At 40.0% G+C, this 21,845-nt stretch overlaps 2 protein-coding genes across 2 annotated transcripts in view; one reads left to right on the top strand and one right to left on the bottom strand.

The window, feature by feature from the left end:
* Positions 1–21,845, bottom strand: part of nlgn2b (neuroligin 2b) — a 125,333-nt gene that overhangs the window by 78,203 nt on the left and 25,285 nt on the right. The window contains exon 3 of the mRNA XM_042430809.1: positions 5,958–6,084. The gene's annotated coding sequence lies outside the window, so the exon portion shown is untranslated. The remainder of the gene's footprint in view (positions 1–5,957; positions 6,085–21,845) is intronic.
* fgf11b (fibroblast growth factor 11b) overlaps positions 10,462–21,845 on the top strand; it is a 29,120-nt gene continuing 17,736 nt past the window's right edge. Inside the window, exon 1 of the mRNA XM_042430811.1 lies at positions 10,462–10,817. Coding sequence (XP_042286745.1) covers positions 10,625–10,817 — 193 coding nt within the window. The 5' untranslated portion in view covers positions 10,462–10,624. The remainder of the gene's footprint in view (positions 10,818–21,845) is intronic.

Raw genomic sequence — 21,845 nt, 5'->3', positions numbered from 1 at the left:
AGGCAGACAAGAGAATGACTCTCTTCTATGGACTATGTGTTAAAATGTCTACAGCATGAGGATAAAAAGAAAAATGTGCTTCAACCCTTAGTTAAGTGGATTTGCATTAATCTTACATCTTAAACCCTAAACCCTGACAACACTATATCAAAAAGGAATGTAATAATAAGTTTATTAGACACATGAACACTGTGGGGCTGTCAGTTTAATTTAACAAACTGTTCATGCCATTCATTTTCCAGATGATTATCTTGTCTTTTAAAGGTCAAGTGCACTCGTTTTCCTCTTAGTTTTATCACTGCCTTTCATTGCCTCGCCCTTATAGCTCTCCACATCAGTAAAGGTCATGTTTGTTTCATGGAAGTTGTTGAGCTTTCAATCTGTTTACAGCTCTCGGCCGTACCATAATCCTGCATGTGCCGTCTCACTGTGAACACATTATGTCTCCGACTGTAATCTGACTAAAAATGCCCACTGGCCTAAGCCTCACAAGCACTAATGCTTTTATATAAAGCTCTCAATATATATTTAATTTGAAGGGGGAAAAATATTACATACTTTGGGGCTGTGGTTACTGTATTGCCAAAATAGAGTACATATGTACATATCACTAACTTATCTGGTCTCACACGCTGGGATGGGGAGAGGGAAAAAAATAAAAAATGACAACCACTGAGGAGTCCTTGAGTGAGGCCCTTCACCCTCAGACTTCCCATAAAGCTGCTTAGTGGCCAACAGACTGGCTGTACTGGGCGGGCTCCAGGTGTTAATGTGTTTAACTGTGAGAGTGTGAGCAGGGTGTTCCTGAAGAAAACAGCACTGCTCTCACGTAGAAAATAAAAAATAATATACCCCGCTTTCGCCTACACTCGCTTTCCTTCAACGCCACCCGAGGGACATCAAAAGTAGCACTAGAAATAATTACATGAGTATGAAAGGCTTTTACTGGATTTGTTCAATGACTGCTGTGGCCACCTGATATGTGTGACAGATGAGAAAGACAGCTGGAAGTGGACTGTATAGTGACCATTAACAGAAACCCATGGCAACAGTATCAATGACAGTAAAAAAGAGCTGTGCACCTTGCACAAAGATCAGAGGTGGGGAAACAACCCCTCTGCAGACTGTGGCATGGTTAAGATAACGTGTTAGAATAGGTTTTTATTGTTTTGTTATTACTAAGGTGTGGTGAAATATGGTTTAACTGAAGCATGTCTTAACAGGGATGCCAGACAGAGATGCTTCACCTGCGAAAGCATTGTTTTCCAATGGCACTGTCCGCCTAGCATACACACTTCTCTTGCAATACATTTTTCATTTTTGGGGGCCTGCACATCTGTAACAGAGTCTAAGAAACATTTGAAAAGCAGACAAATGCATATTGGTTCCTTACAAATGTGTTTATTTGTATTCTGAGGTGTAAAGGATTCAAGAGAAATATTCAACCTGTTTTTCCTGTTTAATCTTAAATGTGAAGAGGTGGAGTTTGTTTGTGCTCCTCAGTCCGCCTGCTTGCTGCTGACTCACTGAGCCACAGAATCTTGTCATGGATTTAGCATGTACGCAAGCCTTTGTTTCAAAAACATTAATGCTAGGCTAATGAGTACAAACCCTCAGTGCTGGGGAAGATCTATGTCCCCATATTTGAGATTTGAGATTTGAGCATGAATTGAGCTAAACTAAGCTGACCTCACTGCATAACATAACCGAATGACAGACACGGGAAAGGAATTGCCTGACTCTAGATTGGTAGACAAATGTGTTAAATAACAGGAACACTCCGTAGAAACTGTTCAGTGTTGAGAGCAGGTGGGGTGGTTTTTGTGCCAGAAGTTAGCTTTGAGCCTTCTAGAGGTGTTATGATCCTAATTCAGCGGAACATCTGTGATGGGAGGTGCCCATATGAGAACCCCAAGGATGTGCCAGCTTTCACCCACTGTACCACTTCTACCATCCAAGTTGCATTTCTACATCAGACTCTCACCCTTAAAAAGGAATTACTTATATCACCTTATGTGTAAATAACTACCACAATGTGACGCATTTATTGATTGTGTGTAACATTTTTGTAATTGTATCAGATTGAAACTCTGTGCTCATGTCCATAAATGGACAAAATTCACTGGAGAGCTTCAAAGACTTGATGATATGCTGTTTAATTCCCCACGGTATTATACTGAATAATGTAAATGTATGTATTTTTGAGTTGTCTTGTAAATCTTACTTTTTATCCCATCAAATAAATTATGTTGCATTATTGTTGTATTTGTACATCTTGTATATAGCCTGCATTTTACTGAGAACGGGCACATTCCTGTACACTATAAAATCAGATCAATTTCTAGATTGCTGCTCCACCTCGGGACTGATTTGGTAGTCTTTTACATGTTCTCTGATTTTGGCTTGGTTGGCTGTCATCAGTAACAGCAAAATGAGAAAAATCTGATTTCTGAAACCATCAAGACGATATGCAATTATGTGTTCTGAATCCTAAACAAGTCGTTCTCAATGGGTTATTTTATAATCTGCAGTAAGTGTCAAGTAGTGAAATTCCAAAAAGACTTATGGGACACTTGAGAGACCTTCAGAAGCACAAAATCAATATTTATATCGAATATGCAGCCAATCTTAAAACCCATTTATGCGACCTAATTTTCCTGGCATACAACAATCTTGTTTCCGCATTCCTGCTTAGCTTTGATTCTCTGTGGATCCTCTTCATATATGCATGAATACATCATAATAATAAAAACTGCAGTATTACCATACATTTGTGCACACTGATCGCACTAGCACATTTCTACATTTCGGCACTGTTTGTGTTTACTGAGAAGATTCTTGGAGGGATGACGAGATTTGGCTCTAGCTAGATTAGTTTATAAATCAAGAGTCATTATATGAACCCAAACATTTCATTTTCTTTCCTAATCCATATAATGAAAGGTCATCCTAATCTGACATAGGCCTATTTCTGTTTTCATTCAGCTTTATAGAAACGAGGGATGAAGATTGTGGAGCAGGGAAAAAGAGATTGAGGATTGAACTGCACAGATCATCCCTGGCTCACATTAATCAGACTAAAACACTGCTGTTGCATATGACTATAGAGTTAAACTTGTCTTCTACATGCATCCAGTGACTTTAGACAAACAGATGAAAGCATTTGAGCTTTTCACAAGACTCATTCAAGAGTTTTGATAATGGCTATCATTAGACTAACTTAAAAAACTCCTAATGCTAAATGACAGACTATTATTTTTATTGGATAAAGAATGTGACAATTTACTTGATGGTGAAACTGGGCAAAGCTGAGAGAATCTCCTGCCAACTGGTCTTTCTTTATATACCGACCTCACACCTTAAGTGCAATATTTCTTATGTAAAATGATTAGAATTTTCTGTTTTACTCATTTTTTGAAACCAGAAGCTGTTTAGAGTGCTGAGCATAATTATTTGTATACTATAAATTGTGTTTCTCCAGATTATGACAAACAGAAGTGAAAAGATAACTTCTGCAAGCCAAGGTAAGAAAAAGTTTTTAGGATTTTTTGGATGTTTGTGAGGACACCGGTTAAATAAAAAATGATTTAAGTATCCTTAGTCTTCCCCCACATGAGCATGTCTATCAGTCATCACAGCAGTAGCTGCCAGCGCTGAGGAGGATCACACAGGAGAGGAGTAAAGGGGGTTAGGCTGGTGGTGGCCTTCCCAAAATCTGCATTCACCAAGCAATCTTTACTTACTCTGAGAAAGGCAAGGTTAATCCTACAGACTTACCTGTTGAGACTTAACCTCAGGTAACAGTAAAGATGAAGGCAATGAGAAAAGATAACGTCCAGCTTACAAACAGAATGTGGAAGAGTTGAGTTCATTTTCCTTGACTCAGAATCATTTTAGAAAAGTTAAACCTGTAAAATACTTTTCAGGTCAAGTAACTTTAACCTAAGATAACAATGAAAGATAAAGTCGGCTTTTAACAATTGCTCAATAAACAATAGATGGTTGGAGGTTGCTCTGACTTTTTGTGGCATATTTTGTGTAAACTGTGTCTTTTGATTTCTTAATGTTCTACTATTATAAGTTTCTGTTACATCACATGATTTTCTCTTTGTAGATTCCCCCAGTGATGTGATGAAGTAAAGGGTCTATGTGAAGGTGAAAGGAGTCTCAAGAGGCATATATCAAAGCCTGAAAAATACTTATCTACAATGAGTTCAATGTATAATGTGTCAATCTGTAATTAAAAAAAGAAAGAAAACATTGTCATATGGGTAAGAAAAGGTACAATGAAAAGTGGTCTTTAAAGAAATCTTAAAAATACTTGTTTTGCTAAAACCCAGAAATGTGGATGGTACCTACAAGGGAGTATAAAGCTGCTGAATACAGACAAAATTGAGGATTCTGTCCAACATACTAATTCCAAGCATGGTTATGCTTAAAGGGAAATTTCGGTCTACTTCAACCTGATGTATTTCCCATAAATGTGGCCATTGTGTCTCTATGAGTCATGCTTATTTTGCTCTCTCCAGCTCTGTTAGAGTTTCAGGGGATTCAAGATGTATATCGCACAAAATGACGAACATTGGGTCAAGCTGCTGAGCCTACTATGGCTTTTAAACCCAATTTTTACATGAATGGCTTCAAAGGTTTGTTTCCGAGTCTGAACGAAAGTAAACACAGAAACTAGTGCAAACTACTGCAGAGAAATCTATATCCATGGCAACTTGTCGGCCAACCAAACCACCCTGAATATTCATCCGTGCAGACAGGTTTGTTCACATCTGAGGCTGTGGATATCTGTTCCTGCTAGAGAAGTATTAACTTGGTATTTGAAATAAAATGGTTCATGCCTGCAAGTTTCCACGTTGCAAGGATAAAATGATTAGGACTATACTGCTGGATGATAGAGACTTACATACCAAAATTGCTCACATATTAACTTCTTGTAATCACATTTTTCTTACCATGTGGAGCTGAACATTTGGTCGAGCCGACCTGGCTCTCTCCATCCAGTTGATTTTGTGGAGGTGAAACAGTCTCCAGGACGACAATGTTGATGAACCCTGTTAATCCATGTGTAGTAGTTACACGGCTGGTATTACTCTCATCAGTGGACACTTCTAGATTTTCCAAGTCTGACAGCAACAGGTCCGATTCACTCTGCAGCAAAAGTTTTCCTCTTCACTCTTCAGGAGAGGAGAGCAGTGACCGCAGGAACACCAGCAGTTTCTATGTGCAGCGCTGATTTTCCTGTTGCCTTTCTGCCTCCATTCTTCACTTTTCTTCTTACATTTGCTTTAGCTCCTCTGTGTACTCCAGCTCAAATAAGTACAGTTGGCTATCAAACTGAAATAACTCACAATCATCCTCACAATAGTCCAAAAGATAATCCATCATTCCACTTTGTTGGGGTTTTTTTGTTTCCTTACAGTCTTAACTGCGGTGAAAATCTGCCTGAATGTAAACAAACCGGCAAGCTGCCCCAAAATATATAGTTCCTTATGTACTTTGCCATAATTGCTGCTACAGGCAGCTAGTTTCTGTGTTTTTTTTCTTTCCCAACTAAACTGGAATTTTCCTTTAAGTTTGTAATGGGAGTATTGTAAAATGACCGGTAAAAGATTACTGTTACAATAAACTTTCCCCATCACAGCTGGACAATATAAGCACTCAAAATATTGATTATTGTATTCATTTAGATAATTCAGTGTAATTGCCACTTAAAAGCAAAGCATTTTTAGCCGAGCACTGTGGAGAAGAGGCCTGACTCTCAGCGAGTCACAAAATAATTGTGTATATAGAAAAATGAAATGAATAAAAAAAAAATCTGCATCTGTCTTACACACTGAGCAATTCTCACGATTAAAACCTAATTACCAGAGACTGATGTGAACAGGGCTAAATAAAGAATGAAACAGAGAATGATATGTGCTGCTCAAAGCTAATGAGCAACTCACCCATGGGTCATGGACATTGGAAATATTATTTCTGTATGGAAGAAGCAGGCCTCAGATTCCACATGGACGCATAATGGAGGGGGATTAACGAAGAATACCTCCTGTCATCTGTGGACAGCGTGATGAGCTGAGAGGGGATTGAAGGAGAGAGAGAGAGTGATAAAGAGAGGAGGGAGACAGAGACAGAACTAGGCCAATTGTTTTGATGTGCTTAACTCTTTCTGGCGTTGTGTGTGTGTGTGTGTGTGTGTTTGTGCGTAGATTTGTGTGTTTACGTAAACACGACTACGTATCTAAACTCAAGCTTATCAGTATAGCCGCTGCACATGCTAAACATGCTAACGGAAACCAACTGTGCTGCTTATATCAATGCTTGTAGTGAGACTGAGAAGTTGAATGAAGTTCACATTTTTGACACTTTTTGACAATTTCTGACACTATTAACTTTATTTTTGATAAATGTCAATTCTTTTGATTAATCAAGTTTACTTGATTGTTTATCAGAAAATAGTGAGACATACCCGTTTCAATTTCCCAGAATCCCCTGTGACATCTTGAAATTGCTTGTTTATTAATGGGGTTTGAAAGAAGAAAAAACAAAGTTCTGTTATGAATTTGTATCAGTTTTTGTACTTAACTCTCATTTTAACATTTTTTCAAGTATTGGATAATTTTACCTCTAAGGGCTTTGAGCAGTTATTTCAATAAAACCGTCAAAGAAGTTTAAAGGGGAAGTTACTCTTCTGTGGAAATGCTAGACATCTAAAATGTGACATGGGGCCCTGACCATACATTGTTTTTTGTTGTGGGTCATAAATCAAAAAGTTAGGAACCATTATTTTAATCTTTAACAATGCATTTTATTTAAAAACTAGCTAAAAAATACAGCATTTCCCTCTGAAATGTAATGCAGAATTAAGTATGAAGTATAAAGTACCATAAAATAGAAATACTCAAGTAAAGTACAAAGTATCTCAAAATTGTACTTAAATACAGTACTTACTTTACTATTTCAAAACTCTTTCTCATGGTCATCCATCCATCCATCTCATCTAGTAAAGGATTATAAGTCATGGAATGCATCAAAAGCTGGGAACCATTATACTCGGGGAAAAAACATTTCAATATGAAGCACTTTAAAACTTCTGTCTGCAAAAGAGGATAGGCTGTTAATACCCTCGGCTTCCATGTAAATTATATGCATGCAGGGATTGTGGCATGGATTGTTTTTAGCAAAACATCTGCATTTAATCCCCTTTTGTGCATTATTCAGATGATGGAAATCTGTATATGAACATGTGACACAATGCTTATTTGCTATTTATATTTTTCTTACTTTCATTATGATTTATGCAGTATTTTTTTTTCTCTCCACCCTACCAGAGATTTCTATAATGACACGAGGGCTGAAGTTGCCCGCACAGTAAATCCTGAATGTGATCAGATGTGAGTTTAAGAACCTTGATGAAAAGTGTGGTAGCTGTGAATATTCAGGACTGTGCAGGAATTGTATTTGAGTAAGACAAAAGACTAATATTTATGTGGTAAAACACTGGAGATAACTAATGGCAGTAACACAGAGTCCTGACATAATGAGTGTTTATTTGTCAGTTGGGCTGTGTGCATACGGGTGATAGCTCTTACAAAAGAGATGAAAAGTGGTTTTAGTCATAATGAGTCCACTTAGTTTTTGGCATGAAATATCACTAGAATGATGGAAACATTTCTTAACTTTGAGAATGTCTAATGTCTGAAGTATCCTCACTTAGCTTTTTTTTTTTTTGGTATAGCTTGGCATGTACTTGTGATTGGAGAAAGCAAAAAAGAGAACAACATTTGGCAATGTGTGTAATGTGATGTCCATTAGGAGATTGATTCTTAACCCAGAGTAAGAAGACGAGTCCACGGCTCTAGATGGTGGAGAACGCAGGCGACCAGAACCATTAGAAAAGGAGAAAAATATCTTTTCTGTTTTCTTGTCAATACAAACTGCATTATCTCAATCATGTTTCCCTGTCCTCCGCCCCCGCCAGAGCCCTCGTCCCTCCATCGAGACCAAACATCCCCTGTCACCTGTCAATCAAGTCCTGACAGACAGTGACCTTGCTCGGCATTGTTAGAAACGATTTGAATCGACCTTGCATTTTCAAGTTGCTTCCGCTGCTGGTTTCCCCGGCAATTGGCTTGTAAAAGAGGTGCCACGACAAATAAAATGGGATTGATTGGCCCTCAGATAAGTTGATTTATTGGGTTCGAGTCTGCGGACCAGCGATTTCCTCTAGTGTTTTTATATTCAGTTGTAAAGATTCAAGGTAGACAATACTGATATTTTTGACAGTGAATTTTTCTTGATTTATCAAGTTAATGTATGCACTTATTTACAATGAGGGTGGACGTATTTCATGCAGAAATCTAACCATTTATACATGACCATACCACTAAAATCTACAATATTATTATATAGAAATAATATTCCTATTATTACTTCAAACATACTGTTTGTCTTCAATCAGCTTGTCTTTTTTTGCAGAATGAAAATGGTGAGCATAAACCTTGTTTTTGCTGCAACTCAACAAGATGAGAAATGCTAGACTGCAGGGCACATTTACCAGCACCCACTATTTCATGATTTGTGCTCTCTGCCGATACTTGCGGAAGTTTGTTTTGTCCTAAATTATTGGAGAAATGTCTAATGTCAGCCCCTGAATTCGTATCTAAATGGAATCAGAACAAATGAGGTAGCTGCCCATGAACACAATCTGCAATAAATGAATGTTTGTTCTTTTTTTTTGTGGGTATTTTTCAGGTGGGGAGGGGAGGCGGGGAGGTGGGGGGGGGGGTCTGAGGGAGAGCAAGGGTGATATGACTGAGTGTGTGCATGTGTGTGTGCCTTTGTGTGTGTGTATTTTGGCAGGGTTAGCTGTCTAACTCAATCTGTCCAAGCTCCTGTTTCTGTCAGGGTTAGCGTAAGCCAGCAGTCAGCTATGTCAGACACTAAATGTCAGTTTCAGGGGAACAAAGTCCCTTTATTTTTTTTTTTTTGCCTCCATTTCAGATGTAGAGCTCAAGGAAACAAATCACAGAGAGACCGACGATGATGTGGAGAAGCCTGTGAGGGGTTACTACTGTGTGAGCGGATGTCAAGCGGGAAGATGAAGAGGAATACTGACTAGAGACGCACAATTATACAGCAGGGAAGACTCCACTACGAAATATGCTGATGTGCTCTGTGTGTGTGTGTGTGTGTGTGTGTGTGTGTGTGTGGATGTGTGGCTGCGTGTGACAGGAAGGTAGCACATGGTGATGCTGTTCCTCCAGAAGAGACAGAGAACTGTCACAATCTGCACCTCAAGCACTCTCTCTTTCTCCCTCTCTATCTCTCTGCCACTGTCTCTCTGTTTTAGTAAGGCACTCAAAATGAGTGAGGATTTTTTTTTTGGGGGGGGGGGGGGGGGGACATTGCTGTGAAATAACAAATTGTAGCCTCTGTGAGCAGTGATTTTGTGAAGTGGTTGTTTCCCGTCTCCCTTCCACATTTTCCTCCTTTTCCCAGTAAAGCTCATTCTCACACATCACAGCTTCTCCCTCCCTCCCTCCACCCCGTCTCCCTCGCTCTTTTTTGCTCTCTCTCCCTCCCTCTCTCTCCCTCTCTCTCTCTCTCTCTCTCTCTCATGAATGTCACCTCTACTGATGGTGGCTGCTGGAATTCACACACACATACTCTCACAACCACTCGCTGACTTTGGATGGGAGGAGGAGGAGGAGGAGGAGGAAGAAGAGGAGGAGGAGGAGGAAGAGGAGGAGGAGGAGGAGGAGGAGGAGGAGGGAGGGGGGGTTCAGTGAGGACTGTGGGAAAAGAGCATGCCATCGGAGGCAGAAGAGGAATCTCTGTCTGTCTGTGTCCATGTCTCAGCTCTGTTCCCGGCTTCATTCCCACAAAGACCATCAACGTCCCGCCTGCTGTTCTACCTCTGGATTTAAGTCGGCTGGATTACCGCTTGGACTCTCAGCTCATTATTCCATGCTGCCACATTTAAATGGGAGGCAAAGTTGGACCTCCGTGGACTACACAAATGGTGACAAACAGTTTGATCTTTCTTGCGTTTTTAAGAGCTTCCTAGCATTCAAAATGATTCCACTTTTCTTCAGTAAAAGTGTTTTTATATGTAAAATAATTTGAGCTACTTCTCTTTTTGGTATTGTCTATTCAAAGTAGGTTAGTTATTTTGCAATATAACATTTTGAACTTGGCTATTGAGAGACGTTTTGATGTGAAAGATGAGTGGGGAAGAGGGGTAGAAATATGTCTCTTCCTTCACCTTTTAAAGTCAGTCTAACCTTGGTGTTTTTGTTATTTTTAAAACTGAGAATGTGACTGTGGCACTTTTTTGTGTGCTCTGTTAGTGTCAGATTTTTATTTTTTTGTCAGAGTGGAGACTTTACATTGGACTGCAGGTGAACTTGCATCTCTCCCAGTTCTTCCCTCTCCAAGGGAACCCTCAAACTAAACTCTTCCCTGTTAACCCACTTAGAAGCCAGATCTCCCCTGTGGGGGCTTCTCTAAAACGTCCGTCCTACTCTAGTTTTTGAGAAAAGCAAAAGCCAAACCAGCAAAAGGGGTACTGGGAAGGAAGACACCCCCCTCCCAAAGGTGAGAGGGGGGGAAGATGGCAGCTCTCGCCAGCTCTCTCATTAGACAGAAACGGGCGGTCAAGGACGACCAAGCCAACCGACCGGTAGCCAACAAGCGCAAGCCCTGTCCTAAGAGCAACAAGTCCTTGTGCCAGAAACAGATCCTAGTACTGATCTCCAAAGTACGACTATGTGGGGGTCGAAAAGGTCGAAACGACAAAAGACCGGGTGAGTCACTGCTATCGTTTTCATCTTTCTCGGCTTGTTCCTTTTCTCGCTCGTATGTTGGGATATTTTGCCATAAATAAAAGCGGAACGAGTACATGTTTTGTGGAATAACTGAAAATTTAGCAAATGAGTTTTACCTTTGCAATTAAATATAAAATTCATCTGTATTATAAAATGTAATTATTCTATTTGTTGTCATAATGTCAAATTTTCAAATTTCAGTTTACATTTTATTTCAGTGTAAAGACAATTACCCTAATTAGATCAATTTGGAAAAGGGTCCCACAGGTTTATTTAGATCATCAAAAAACTGCCAGAGTGCTATTTTCCAATGTATTTAGTTCTCTTTTATATCCTGCGCAAACAACAGGGCCGATCAACATTGTATCAATATACTTTCCCATCAGGGACAAGGAGCCCTTCAGTATGACAGCTAGCTAATCTGCAGATTGTGGAGTTCAATGTGCAATTTTTTTTTTTCCCAATGCAGCTTAATTTGCAATTTAATCACACAGTTTCAGTTTACCTTGTACATATCGCATTCAGTTGCACAACGGAGTCGTGTAATGCAGTGAAACAATTATTACTTAACAAACTTGACATGTTAAAGTATTGTTCACAGATGACAGATCTCCCTTAATGTGACTTGAGTAGAAGTTGGGATTTCTGTTTTGAATGTATTGATTGAATTTATGCAGCATTCACATGTGAGTGACACATACACACCAACACACTCGAGGAAAGGAAAGGTTGATTGGTTGATTGAGATTTTGATTTAGAAATTGAGAAACTCAGTTAAATAATAAAGTTGGAAGGACAAACACATGGTTGTTAAAAAGATAACTAAGTGGATGCTGTTTGAATTGATCAAATACTAGTTTAAGTACTGTGTGTTCATATTTGTGACTATATTGAAATAACCATTTGATGATTTGTGATTGAAAAAGTGATCATTTTGATCACGATTTCAAAAAAGCAAATTCTGGTTGTGTGTCTTCAGCTTCATGTCTGTAAACATTTCAGAGTTGATGTTAAATCTTACAGTGATGCTCTCTTGACATCCACACCTGCAACACAAGCAAATCTGGGTAAAAAAAAAAAAAAGAAAAAAAAAATCCCTGTGCTGAGTTTCTCTGTCAGGTTCTCTGATGTACTGTCTCTTTGAAAACAGAGCTTCAACACTGAGGCTCTGAATGGAGAATTATGTGATGTGGTGCCAACATCACCCTCTCTCTTACCAACGTGCAACTTGTCAATGGAGAAGAAAAATGCGCTACAACGCAAATAAGTCTATTTAAAATTATACAATCTCCTTGATGTCGTTTTTACAGGTGCTGTGTTGTGTTGTTACATCACCATTAATAAATTACACAATATCTTGCTATGTTTGAGTTAGAAAACAAGCAATTCAACATTTAATGAAAATTGGGCTTTTTTTGTTTAATTTCTTCACATATAAAACCCTGTATATTTTTCCCATAATTGCTCTTTTTAAATGTACTATTGCATTAATTTAGGAAAGAGAATAATGTAATTTATTCATTATTTTTTGGAGTATTCTTTTCTCCTTTGGTGTGACTGGTAGACTGCTGAATTATTTAATTCATGACTGAGAAATGTTTTGCCTTATTCATGCACAATTAGTAAGTGTAGTATGCTTAAGTTTAATTATGCATAATACAGAAATGTCGCTGAACAAACATCCCTCATAAAGAGGCCACATACCTTTGTGGCTGATTGGGGAAGAAACAGTGAATTTAGAGTGTTTTTTACCCCCCCGGAGCTAAAACTGTATCTAAGCATATTGAGGATGAGAATGATGAGCGATGAGCAGTGCTTTTTGCTTGATGAGGACTTTCATTTCATTCTGCACCACTCTGTTCACATATGTCTGCTATGCTTCAAACAGCATTATAATTAAAAAAAATGTTGAAGTCCACCCCATGGCCAAAAGACTGACGTACTGTAGATATGATACTATACAGTATTTATTGTATATACAGCAGAGAGCTTAAAATTTCAAAGCCTGATCATCTTTAATGTGTCTGGGGATGAGTGTTTACAGTAAGTCTTGACAGCTTGTTTGGTGGCATTTGTTGTATTATTAGGTAAAAGAAAAGACTTTCATTTAAAGGGCTCAATATGTTGAAGTACTTCTGTCATTAAAGGGGAATAGCTTTGCACCAGTGACCAACAAACTGGTTATTTTCTCTGGCCATCCATCCAGCCCTTTCAGTGATACAGACTGTGTTACTAACAGAACGCCCCAATTTTCAGACTTAGTAGATGTGATGTAAGAATAATAACATACTGTAATATTACAGCTTTATTTCTTAGAGAAAGTGTATTAGTGCCATTATTTTGCATCTGTTCTGTGTGACCTGGACAATCCCTGTTTTATGAAACTGACTGTAAGTTGTTTACATAATAATACCAGATGAATAATACCAGATGTTCGTCTGGTGTTGCAGTGGCAATGGGCTTGGTTGTGGACATGAATGACAAAAGCTCTTTGCTTACAGTAACAGTTATTATTATTATTGCATGAGAATAATACCAGCGTCTTGGTTTGTTCTGAGATACCCCATTGGCTGTTTTGGGGTTTGTAATGATAGAGATATATTTGGGTTCTCTTGTTTGTGAATGTTTTATGTTGTGCTTGTGGTTGTGTGCATGCACCCGTGTGTGCCTGTGTGGTGAAAGAAGAGAGGCATGAAAAGTACGTTCTTGTGGTTCTTTATTTGCTCAAAGAGCCTATGTGTCTCAATGAATTGCATTTTTATGCTCTTGTTTATGAATCTAGAGTCTACAGCCATGCTATTTGCTCTGTCAGGCTGTGCTAAATGCTGAAGCTAACATGGCAACATGTTCAATGGCACTCAAAGATCATCGTCAGCCTGATTATTGTCACTGATGATGGCTTCTAGCTGAAACGCGCTTGTTTTCGCCTACAGTGGATAAGAACACTATTGATCTGTGAATGCCAGTGTTCTGTTTGTTTTGATCCTCACGCACAATTGTGCACCCGATACCGCGCTCAAGATTTTGGAGCTGTGCACGCTACTACTTTTCACTATAACATGCTCACAATGATGATGCTAACATGTTGCTGGTATAATATTTATCATGTTCATCATCTTAGTTTAGCATGTGTGCATGCTGACATTTGATAATTAGTACTAAACACAAAGTACAGCTGAGGTTGATGGCAATGTAATTCACTTTGCAGGTATTTGGTCATGAACCAAAGTATTAGACAAATTGAAAATTTGTGATGGCTCTTGAGAAAAAGGTAAGGGATCAACGGAGTCACAGACCATGAATGTCCAAAATTTCATCTTAAGCCTTCCAATAATTGAATCTGAATCAAAGTGGTACACTGAGTGACTGACTGACTGACTGACATTGCTGTCTCAATGTCAAATCTGCTTCATTTAAGATAGTGACCTTTATACAGTATTGAAATGTTCAAGACTTTGGCACTTTAACAATATATACAGTACCAGTCAAAAGTTGGCACACACTTTCCCATTCAAGGAAGGTGTGTCCAAACTTTTGACTGGTACTCATAGATACACACACACACACACACACATATACATATATATATATATATATATATATATATATATATATATATATACATATATACATATACATATGTACTTAAAAAAGTTCCATGGAAAAAGGCTTAAAGATAGAGATTAAGCTTCCACATTTATGCAACACAAGTGCATATCTTTTGCAACATATGCAAATAATAGTTTGTCACTTTGTCACTTGTACAAGTTAATACCTTGTTGTAGAGAAATACATTTTCTTGACACAGCCATCACTGGGCTCTGTAGATTCTTTACCAGCTGTATTTTCAAGAGGAGAGTTTTTCTCAGCTGTCATATTAGCATCACACCAGCACACACAAGCTATATTTACTACTGCCATAAAGCAATGGGCTACTGAAATGATAGGGACTGACTTAAACCCTGTTGCTTATACATGTGCCTGGCACAAATCTCACACTGGATGAGAACCATGCCAAACCCCAGCATCTGCCTGATTTTGCCTGCCTCCCCGCTTTTCATCACCTTCCTCGAGGTGTCCTGCAAAAAGTCCCTTACTGTGCAAGAGACCCTTTCAAGTGCTGGCCTGACCAATGAAAAAAGTCTCACACTGTCAGTGATCTGCACTGCTGCCCTCTTTTCAGATCAATTCGGCTCATTAATGTATAGCGATTAATCAATATTCACCCTTTTAGATTGTTCAAGGTGGAATCTGACTTGAAAAGGGAGGGATATCGAACTGCCTGCCCCTGTGTATCACCTTTGGTACCTTTCTCTACGTTAGATCAAATGAGCACATAATCTTCGCAACACATAAGTGTGAAAGGAACTGAAAAAACAGACAACCACAATGCAGAAATCTAATATCAGACTAATCTGAAGGAATTACTTTAACAATTATGTACACATAAGCAGAAGAGAAATGCCACTAGACTTTACAATGGTAATACCACAAAAGTACAAATATATGCGTTAAAAATAGCAACACTATTAGCAGAGTCGTTAGAAAGTAATGCATGCAAATATAGTGCAGACCTAGACATCTTGTACCATTGAGTGGGCTGTTTGGCATGGAGGTGCACTGTAGTATGTTGTCGGAGTAAGCAACCGAGAAAGCCAGTCGACAGTTGGAGCACAAATGTAGGCCCCGGCTGGCGAGCAGCAGACCGGGTTACAAGGAGAGATCCAGCAGAGGATAGCATTAAGCTGACCCCAAGAGATCAGGGCCTGCAAACTCGCTTACTCAACAACACCTGATCAGACAATGCAGTGTTAGGTAGCTTCTCATCAGAACTTTACTGACTGTGACAGGGGTCAGAGAGAGAGACAGAGGGAAAGAGAAAGAGACAGAGAGGGAGGGAGGGCGCGTCTGCGAAGGTAAACAGAAGCCAAAAGAGAAAAGTGAAGATGTGACTGATGTGAGAGAAAACTGTGTCAAAAGGTGGAGGTGGATGGCAATGTTGGGGGTGGACATAGATAAAGAGGTAATCAAACATACAGGATGAGAAGTGGGGAGAGATAGCGGTGGAGATTAAAGGGAAGGTGGGCGGAACTGCAAAGAGCTGTGAATCAGCCTGTCATAGAGGCAGCATGTGGAGAAGAAGATGAGATGGGAAACCATGGGGCTAGATATTAACTGTCACTGCAAAACAGCCTCCTTCAGACATGAAGTTCTCCTCTTGTTTAATAGTCTGTCTAGAAGGTTTGTTGTCTTTTATGTACAGCTGAGCATTTCAACTAATGAATGTTGCTGGTGTTTTATTTGGTTAAAGTTGAGGGTGGTCACATCAGTGACTGCAGATGCTTGAATAAACAACCTGTTTCCTGTTTATGTACTGCTAATTAGATTTGCCAGGTATTTATTGAAGGAAACGTAATTACTGCCTGGATTATGTTCAATGGCTATGTTGTGTCGAGAGCAGGAAGTGCTACATTTTTGTACCGTATGTAGGGATGTTGTCGGGGTAGTGAAGGACTCGGACACCAGAGATCAGAGTTCACATCTTGACTCCCATATGTTGTTGTGTTTAGGCAACAAAAGCACTTTGCTGTAGGTTAGGGAAAGAACAAGGATTTGGTTAAATGTTAATGAATTAAACATGTCATGTTTTGTGCTTTAAGGCGATAAACAAGATCACAATCTTTCCATAATCTTCAACTAGCGTTTCGAGTGCCTAAACATAACCCCCCTCTCAGAGACAGGTATTGAAAAAAGGATATATTTGATTCATTTCATAGCGGCATTAGTATTGAAAGGTTTCAAATGCTATCCAGCCCTATAAATTTGAGCGATTTCCAAACAACAGCAGCTTTCTGTTTCTCTGCCTCTAGATAAGACAAAAAAAGATTAGTGGTTGACTGCTTTTGAGGTCATCCCACCAATTTCTGGGGATTTTCAGCTTTGGACAACCCTTGCTTCATCAGAGGGATCTAAAATGTCTAGAACCAAATGGTGTCAAATGATGAGGACAGGGATGCAGCTGTCCATGCGCAAGGGTAGGTGATCTGGTTCATCCCTTAAACTTTATCCAAGACGCACACATCAGATTAAACCACAATGAAACAACAATGTTGCGGGCTCTAATCTTTAAGGGTTTCTTATATAAAGAGATTAAGGGATTTATTTATGTATTTATTTTCATTTTGAAGGTTTATCTAACTTTATGTGTCTGAGTTGCAAAAAAGTCAATGGACACGAAGGGATCAGGATCTTTTTCTGCGAGTGTTATTGCAGTCAGTATTTAGAGTTGGCTTGTGAACAGGAGAGAAGATATTCAGCTGTGGAGAGGCTGTTGACAATGGCCTTAAGTCTTATTCAAAGTGAGGCGGCTGAGCGATGTGTTTTACAATGAACACCCTTTTGTTTCCTATCGTCCTGAAGGCGCCACCTTAACCTCCCACACATACCTGCTAAATTGAATCTGTGGGTGCTTTGATTAAACCTGACAAGGACAGATTGAATTTACCTCTAACAAGAGAAAGACAGTGAGGATGGAGGACATCTATAGAGGTAATGATGAGAAAACAAGGAGAGGGAAAGTGTGAGAGGAAGGAGGGACATGAATGGGAGATGTCCTGCAAGAGAACTGACTCTGATAGAAACTGCGTCAACACGACTATTTTGTGCGCTTGGGTGACAGGAATTAGTCTGTGTGTGCACATCTACAGACACTATACACATGTATATTTAAGAAGATACTATGAAAATCTAATTATTACACTCATGACAGTGTTGAAATGGTTTGTGCTTTCCTCACTGGCATGCATGCTCACATTTGTTCAAGCATAAATCTTTGCATATCTGTGTCTGTACGCTGCTATTCAAATGAAGCTGTGTGCATATTGAAACTGTGTCAGCTACACTTAATCTCAGACGATGTTTGGCTGAAATCTACAATGGATTCCCTCCTCTCACCCCCGTGCCAAGCCGCTCTAAAGCGCCTCTACTGACAGTTTTTTTTTTTTTATTCGTTGTGGGAACAGAGCACCGTGTAAGTGTGTGCTTCAATGTTTCGAAAGGCGAATCAATCGGAGTTCAAATTCGGAATCCTTTGTTGTCCGTCAGAGTGCTGTTCAGCTAAGTTGTTTGTTTACTCGTGTGATCATCACAGGATCTGACAGAGGTCCGGACCCATGTGGGAGTGCAGAGGAATATTTGTGTTTGTTTGTTCTGCATATATTAAAGTGTCTATTTGTGTCCTTGCTTGAGGGTCCACAGGGAAAAAGGATAGGTGAGATATGTTTGGTAGCTGTTTGGTTCAGTGGTCTTCCTCTTGTGGTTTGGTTTTTGGTTTTTTTTCCCCCTATGCGGCCCATGTGAAAGCATAGTCAAGTAGATTTTAACCTGAACGGAGAAAATTTGGAGCTATAACGTTACTGATAAAGCTGTGTGCTGCACCACATCAGTCCGAGTCCCCGGTGCTGAGCATGTTGTTAACTGTCACTGATATGTGCCCGTCATAACGCTAATGAAGCACACATGTGAATATTGAATGTGTGTGTCAGGGGAAGTAGTGTGAGTCCTATTTGCTTCTGCTCGTGTTTGACATGCTCTTGTCAGCACCATTAATAAGCGGCAATAACTCTGTCTCACTCGCGTTAACTGCAGCCATTGTCGCACGAAATGATTTATGAAGCCTTGAATTTAAATGAAGAGGCCATTGTTGGGAGTTGCAGGTGATGTGATACACCTCATTCATTCCTATTCCTTCTTTAACCTCGCCCTCTTCCTGCTATCCCTCTTTTTCCTCCCCCTACAACATCCTTTTTTTAACCTGTCTTCCCCTATCTCCTCTCCCTCCCTCTCACGCTTGTCACACTCTGTATCTTTGTGTCTCTCTATCGTTCCATCATTGCCCTTTTCTCTTCCTCGTGTCCGTGTTCTTGCTATCCCTTCCTCCTCTTATTTCTGGACAAACATTCTTCAGTCTTGCCTCCATGTTGTTAACTGGCTTTCATGACTCTATTCTTCCCTTGCTCCTCTCCATCTCTCCCCCTCTATCTTCCCACAAGGTTGATAATTACTAGCAGCGCTGTAGAGCTCATGGCCCACTTTAGAAAAGGGAGGAAAAAAAAAAAAGGAGAAACCATGTTCTCCTTTTATTAGAAGCAGAATCAAACACTACACGAGAGAGAGATTCGCTCTCTCTTGCACATACGCAGCACAAATGCGCATACTGTGTGCATGCGAACGCACGCGTGTATGCATGCGGAGGGTGTGAGGGGAGAGGTAAGAGAGAGCTGCTGGAAGTGAAAGAAAGCATGATGAGAAGGGAGGGGAGAGTCAGGGAGTCCTGAAAATATAAGCCGAGGAAAACCCCTGTTGTTTGGTTCGGTCAGAGCAGAAGAAGAAATGCCCTTGGCTGCTCATTCATGCAGGCCCCCAGTAATTACCTCCATCCTTATCAAGAGGAGCTCTGCTGGAGGGATACCAGCCAGCAACATACTGAGCTCAAATCAAGCCAGATAAATACATTAGTGTAATGATAACCAACACTGAGCCATACACTACCCCTGATTAGCGATAAACCTCAACCGCTGCTTATTTTTCAGAGCAATTACACTGCAGCGAAGGCTATAAGTGTCCTTGATGGCAGTGGTGATGCATGAAGTGATTACCTTGGGTTCTTATGTGCATTGAACTCATTTATACAGACACAAACATAATTGCTGTGTGAATGGTTGTGCTGTTAGGACTAGGCTCCTCCTCCCCCCCCCCCCCCCCCCCCCCCCCCCCCCCCCCCCCCAGGTGGTTTTCAAAATGATTATCAGTGCTGAATGTAAATTGATGAGGGGCATCCCTGTGTAGACCATACAGCGGTTACTGCTAGGATTAGAGGTAAACCCAATTTAATAAAGAAAATGCTCTCATGAATATAGCCTCTCATGCTACTACACCTTTTTTTTGTGTCAATTTTCATTGGCAGATAAAATAAATTTTGACTTCCTCCCTTCAGGCGCCCACCCTACACACTTTCTTTCCCACTTATCAACTGCAAGTCATATTTCTGCTCACGTGTGGAGAGGTCACTTGGAAATGGGCCTGCTGATGAGTCGACATGTCGGGTGCACTGACAACACCTGTGCCGCTGATGTACATAAACAGACAAGGGAGCTCTCTTTGACCCACACTCCACTGACCTGGATCAGCAAATGTTTTCTGTCACTCAAGCCCACACGTGTCCCAGGAGTGATGAATGTAGTCGCACACCTCCTCTCCATGGGAAATACCCGGGACGGTCGAGGCTGCATGTTGTGATTCTGGCGTATTTAGCGAAAGCTCTGTGAGGCAGATGTAGATGTGCAGTCCCTGCTGGTCTTTTAAATACAAGAGAGGGATGCACCATTATCTCCACAACTGACTCACACCAGATAGGACACGTATGGTGGGATTAATCATAATTATGAGTAGTCTCTATTGGTTCAAGAGAGGAAGATTTTTTTTTATTCGTTTACTGCGTGGTCATGGTTGATTATGAAAAACCTGAGCAGAATATAAAACTTTTCCCCCAGTGGAACCTGAGCCTGTTCATCTGAGTTAAAGTTAAACATCCCACGCTCTACCTGGAAAACAGCAAGTTTAATTTCAATGACAACCTGCTCCCTTTTTAGGTCATGAATCCTCGGAGAATGCTTTTTCTCCCTTTTCACTTTCATTCCAAAACATTTGAGGGCATGCTCATTTATTCAAATGAAATGCATTGGACTGCTGGTATGAATATGATGATATGTATTGTGCCTTCAAGCATCTCATGTGGACGGTGTCACTCTCACTGTGAATCTGTTATACAGGCCGTCTTGGATCACGGCTTCATACTCAATCCCTCAGGGGGACTCCATTGTCACATTGTTGTGTCACATAGATGTTGATGGCAAATCACCAGGGCTCTTCTAAATTGTTAAGCATTTACAGTAATATAAAAGGCATACACTGCTTTCCACTGCTAGATTTATTTGGGTTATGCTCTGATAAAACTATAGCTGCTTTTGGGCCCCGTGCCACATAAAATAAGCTCTCATTGTTTGAGTACAAGCATGCCCCAACATACCCAAAATCACTAAACACGACCTTTGAGTCAGTAGCTTTCCGAGTTACCATCTTTTCTGTTTACCCCTGTGGAGCAGTAGAGGCTACATGTGCATGCTACGCATCCTCATGACACAAACACAGGCTTTTTGCACATGTAAACAACTCTGTGTGTTTTGCTAATCCAACCAGAGGTAGACTGCTGTCACAGTGTGTCACTGTCTATCAGTGTACTTCTCCAGGGCTTATATGGGTAAAAAAAAATAAGTTTGCTTGCCCAGTAACATGTGCTCACTCAACCGTGGCTTGGACACAAAGCATTAAAGGAGTAGTTCGACATTTTGGGAAGTACATTTAACTCTCTAATGTCTGTACGGTAAATATGAAGCAACCATGAGCAGCTGGTTATCCTAGCTTAGCATAAAGACTGGAAACAGCTGTCCAATGGTAACAAAATCTGCCCATCAGCACATGCAAAGCTGATTAATTAACATATTATCTCTCATTTGTTTTTTCTGTACAAAATCCGAGCTATAAAAATAAAAAATGTCTGTTTCCCCTCTGTTTCTGGCTAACCTAACCAGCTGCTGGCTGTAGCCTTATATTTAATGGACAGATATGAGAGTGGTATCAAGCTTCTCTTCCAACTCTCTGTCAGAAAGTGAATATGACTATATCCCAAAATGTCAAACTATTCCTTTAAGTTAAAGGGGCACTCCACTGATTTTACACCAGAAGTTCAGTTGTCTTGTCACAAGCAGTACCACTCATCCTGTGAAAACAGTTGTGTTCGGTCTTCTGTGGCTCTAATGGAAGCGTTCCAAAGTTTGAAAAATAAATCCCCTGGGGCCGGTATTTCAAAATGATCTCACAGGATTATATTGGTTGGATTGGATTAAATTCTGATCTGATCTGGAAATTGGGTATTACAAAGCAGATCCA

The sequence above is a fragment of the Thunnus maccoyii genome, chromosome 13, assembly GCF_910596095.1.
Source record: "Thunnus maccoyii chromosome 13, fThuMac1.1, whole genome shotgun sequence".
NCBI classification, from domain to species: domain Eukaryota; kingdom Metazoa; phylum Chordata; class Actinopteri; order Scombriformes; family Scombridae; genus Thunnus; species Thunnus maccoyii.
The sequence above is the reverse complement of the archived record's forward strand: the minus strand, read 5'-3'. Positions and strand labels throughout refer to the sequence as shown.